General features: G+C 33.1%; 1 protein-coding gene across 1 annotated transcript; it reads right to left on the bottom strand.

Moving 5' to 3' along the window:
- Positions 1-1,452: 1,452 nt before the first annotated feature.
- Positions 1,453-4,628, bottom strand: LOC109588153 (uncharacterized). Its single transcript, XM_020004336.1, has 7 exons — positions 4,607-4,628; positions 4,441-4,556; positions 3,554-4,393; positions 3,406-3,504; positions 3,274-3,311; positions 2,866-3,195; positions 1,453-1,477 (listed from the first exon to the last, which is right to left on the bottom strand). The coding sequence occupies exons 3-6, from the start codon at positions 4,371-4,373 to the stop codon at positions 3,139-3,141; spliced, it is 1,014 nt and encodes a 337-aa protein (XP_019859895.1). The 5' UTR covers positions 4,374-4,393; positions 4,441-4,556; positions 4,607-4,628; the 3' UTR covers positions 1,453-1,477; positions 2,866-3,138.
- Between the last annotated feature and the right edge of the window lie 6 nt (positions 4,629-4,634).

Genomic DNA, 4,634 nt, shown 5'->3' with positions numbered 1-4,634 from the left:
TAATTATTATTATAACATAATCTATGTACTTCCCCATTAGTCCAGTGATAGATGGCTGCTCATTGCTTTTGTGTATTAATTTTTCGTAGCAGCTGCTGTTGATGAACTATTATAATGATAAGTAACAGTACCTGAGTCAAACCTCTCTCTAAAAGGGATACCTATGGGCACCCCTACTGTCCTTTATATGGAGGCCTCCTTAAATTGGAGGAATCTGGTTATACTCAGGCCAAAAATATGCCATTTTCTTTATTGACTAGTGACTGTAAGTAATATACAGTATATGAACATTAGTCCATTAGTATCAGCTAATGATTGATCAGTTAATGTGTGTCTCATTATAATGTGGAGGAGGTGACATTATGTTAAACATTAATTGATTTAGTGAGGACTAACATACAATGAATGAGGTCCAATACTGTATCATTGATAATGTGTACAAATAATTGAAATTTAGGAACAAGGGGTCTGGTACTAATTACTGAAGTAGACCCCCTGGGGATTATAATTCAATACTTCAGTTACTCACTGATCATTAGGTGATCATTAGTCACAATATACTAACAGTTACTTTATATTAATAACATAATGAGTCAATTACATAATAATACAACATACATTCATTACTAGTTATATTATTAACATTAAGTTAATTAACTAGAATTAAGTAATAACATTAATCTTAAGCAACTTTAAAACTTCATAAAATTCATAAAAAATCCAAATTTGATCGGAACCAGCTCAAAACTTCTACGCAACATAAGTACATGTATATGTATCAGGAAATGTAACAAAAATGGAGAATTCTCTTCTTTTCATTTTTGGCAAAATTTGGCCCGAGACCATGTACTATAGTACAGGGACTTTTGTCCAATTTTGGAGCAACTTTAAAAAATTGTAAAAAAACCAAATTTAATTGGAATCAGCTCAAACTTTCTACGCAACATAAGTACATGTATATGTATCAGGAAATGTAATAAAAATGGAGAATTCTCTTCTTTTCATTTTTGGCAAAATTTGGCCTGAGATCATGTACTATAGTACAGGGACTTTTGTCCAATTTTGGAGAAACTTTAAAAATTCGTAAAAAATCAAAATTTGATGGGAATTAGCTCAAATTTTCTTTGTAGCATAGGATGATAACATCAAGTATATAATGTACACCAGTGATTGAATCATTTATTAATATGTATTACCTGATGGTTGAGTGGCTTCTGGACTAGTAGCAGGTGCTGTCGTGGGAAGAGAAACTGTAAAAATAATAATTATTATAACATAATCTATGTACCTCCCCATTAGTCCAGTGATAGATGGTTCTCATTGCTTTTGTGTATTAATTTTTAGTAGCAGCTGCTGTTGACAACTATTACTGAACAATAACAATTATTATAATAATATCTATATACCTCCCCATTACCACCTATGCTTGCTCAATGCTTTTGTGTATTAATCTTTAATAGCAGCTGCTGTTGATGAACTATATATAATGATAAGTGACAGTACCTGAGTCAAACCTCTCTCTAAAAGGGATACCTATGGACAGCCCTACTGTCCTTTATATGGAGGCCTCCTTAAATTCGAGGAATCTGGTTATACTTAGGCCAAAAATACGCCATTTTCTTTACTGACTAGTGACTGTATGTAATATACAGTATATGAACATTAGTCCATTAGTATCAGCTAATGATTGATCAGTTAATGTGTGTCTCATTATAATGTGGAGGAGGTGACATTATGTTAAACATTAATTGATTTAGTGAGGACTAACATACAATGAATGAGGTCCAATACTGTATCATTGATAATGGGTATGAATAATTGAAATTTAGGAACAAGGGGTCTGGTACTAATTACTGAATTAGACCTCCTGGGGATTATAATTCAATACTTCAGTTACTCACTGATCATTAGGTGATCATTAGTCACAATATACTACCAGTTACTTTATATTAATAACATAATGAGTCAATTACATACATTCATTACTAGTTATATTATTAACATTAAGTTAATTAACTAGAATTAAGTAATAACATTAATCTTAAGCAACTTTAAAACTTCATAAAATTCATAAAAAATCCAAATTTGATCGGAACCAGCTCAAAACTTCTACGCAACATAAGTACATGTATATGTATCAGGAAATGTAACAAAAATGGAGAATTCTCTTCTTTTCATTTTTGGCAAAATTTGGCCCGAGACCATGTACTATAGTACAGGGACTTTTGTCCAATTTTGGAGCAACTTTAAAAAATTGTAAAAAAACCAAATTTAATTGGAATCAGCTCAAACTTTCTACGCAACATAAGTACATGTATATGTATCAGGAAATGTAATAAAAATGGAGAATTCTCTTCTTTTCATTTTTGGCAAAATTTGGCCCGAGACCATGTACTATTCTACAGAGCTATCTCAGAAGCTCATCTTACCCTAACCTAACCTATTCATTTTATCTTATTATTTTTCTATCACTTATTTCCGTTATTATTATCTCATTTATTAACCTGCTATTTATCCCTGTGTTATATCTATTTTATAAAAAAATTGTTTATTTAAGGGCTCAGTTCCCTTCTAAACTGTACTATAGTACAGGGACTTTTGTCCAATTTTGGAGCAACCTTAAAAAATTGTAAAAAATCCAAATTTAATTGGAATCAGCTCAAACTTTCTACGCAACATAAGTACATGTATATGTATCAGGAAATGTAATAAAAATGGAGAATTCTCTACTTTTCATTTTTGTCAAAATACCCTTTACTATTATAGTACATGTTTACTTTAGAATATATTACATGTACTGATAGTATCACAAAAATGCTACACAGCCCTCCACTTATAATCAATTTATTGCTTTACTCAACTTACTATAAAGCTATGGTCCATATAGTCAATCCAACATCACTTTAATAAACTGAGGTATGGTCACTAATCCATAGTTGTGCCCATCAAGATGGACACTGCTTATGAAGGCTTGAAATACATTCATTTTAGGGAGTGGCTGATTAAAATTAAACTTATTAAAAATTATTAAATTTACATAAAAATTTTTCACTGCAATAATCATATTCCAGTATTACTGCTGCCTTATAAGGCCATTGGTATGTTAAATTATCAAGTTCCCTAAAGTAAAGAGTCTTTCTAAACGTGAACGTAGTGTTGGTCCTCTATTGGTTTGTGTGGTAGTACCAGGTACTTCTGAAAGGAGACAAATATTTTAAAATACATACACACACATGTACATGAAATAGCAAATAAATAATCACCAATATATACCTTGTACTTCCTGCTTCCAGTCAAGAAGCTTGGCTGATCTATAATGGAAAGAAAACAGCATAATTAACTAACAATTACACTTAAATAAGTTTATGAATCTATAGCTGATATTGGATTAATAAGTTTATTTACCAGTTGAAGTTGATCGACTTTGATCTGAAGTGGCTTGAGCTTTCCTCTCTTGGACTGGCACTGTCTCATCAGTTGCTGGAGCAGTCACCTTGGTTGGTCCTATCATAAGTAGTAATGACTTTCAGTGGAAAAGGATTGATTTCCTTACCTTTGCATCTCTGTTTGTATTTCTTAAAGAAGAGAGGATATCGATCTTTATCTTCAATTTTAGAGACATTACCAGCTTCAACAACACCACGCTCCATCAGTAACCGTGTAAACTGGACTCTACTCATATCGGATACATTTTGGCTCTTGAGATGAACCACAGAGGTGTAGATCTTAGCATTGCTGAAGTCTATATCTCTCATGTAACCATAGTAACCAGCAACTGTTAGGCAGAGATCAACTTCAGGATAAGACGTGTTAAGATCAAAGTTTGGTAATGAAAACGGCTTCAATTTCCCTGTATCTCCCCAATCAGATCTTTCCAGGACTCCAACAGTGATTGCAACAGCGAGAGGGTATTTCCCGAGTTCTTGAGTCAAATCCATGAAAAGCTCAAGAAAGGACTTGTTAGAATCCAAAGCAGTTCTACGTAGTAGAGTAACAACCATACGGTAACGCTCCACTTGATAGTCATGTAACCAAAGACCCAGTTCACGTACAACTTGAATCACAGCTGGCCTGAATTTCATTATCTTTTCCAATTTCTCATTTACTTTTGAGTCAATGTCCACTTCAGTATGCAGGTACCGGTATGCACTGAATTCACCCATTTCTTCATACCCCAGGCCAGTCAGTATCTTGTACACATAACTTGCAGCAACTTGTGGAGACTTCTTTGATGCGTGGGTGGAGTATAACTCTAAAAACCTTCTTGATAGCGACCAATCAGGTTCTATACCCGACTTCACACCAACGACTGCCATCAATCTCATGTAATGATCGACTATGAACTCAGGCAGTGAACGGGATATATTGACCATAACATGATACAACTGTTTATCTAAAAATAACTTCAAATAACTTGAGATTAAATGTGTTAATACATACCATATAAATTATCCAATGAGTTTTGCTTTGGCTCTTTATCTGGTGATAAAAGTACGGTATCTTGTGAATCATCTTCCTTGAAATAAGGATCATCTAATACTTCACTAGCACTTGGTCTATTATTATTGATAAAAATAGTAAAAAGGTAAAATAGTCATGTGTATACCTTGAATCTTTGTTACGCTTCATCATAT

This window comes from Amphimedon queenslandica, unplaced genomic scaffold, assembly GCF_000090795.2.
Source record: "Amphimedon queenslandica unplaced genomic scaffold, v1.1 AMPQUscaffold_12264, whole genome shotgun sequence".
Classification (NCBI taxonomy): Eukaryota; Metazoa; Porifera; class Demospongiae; order Haplosclerida; family Niphatidae; genus Amphimedon; species Amphimedon queenslandica.
This window is presented reverse-complemented; position numbering and strand designations above follow the sequence as displayed.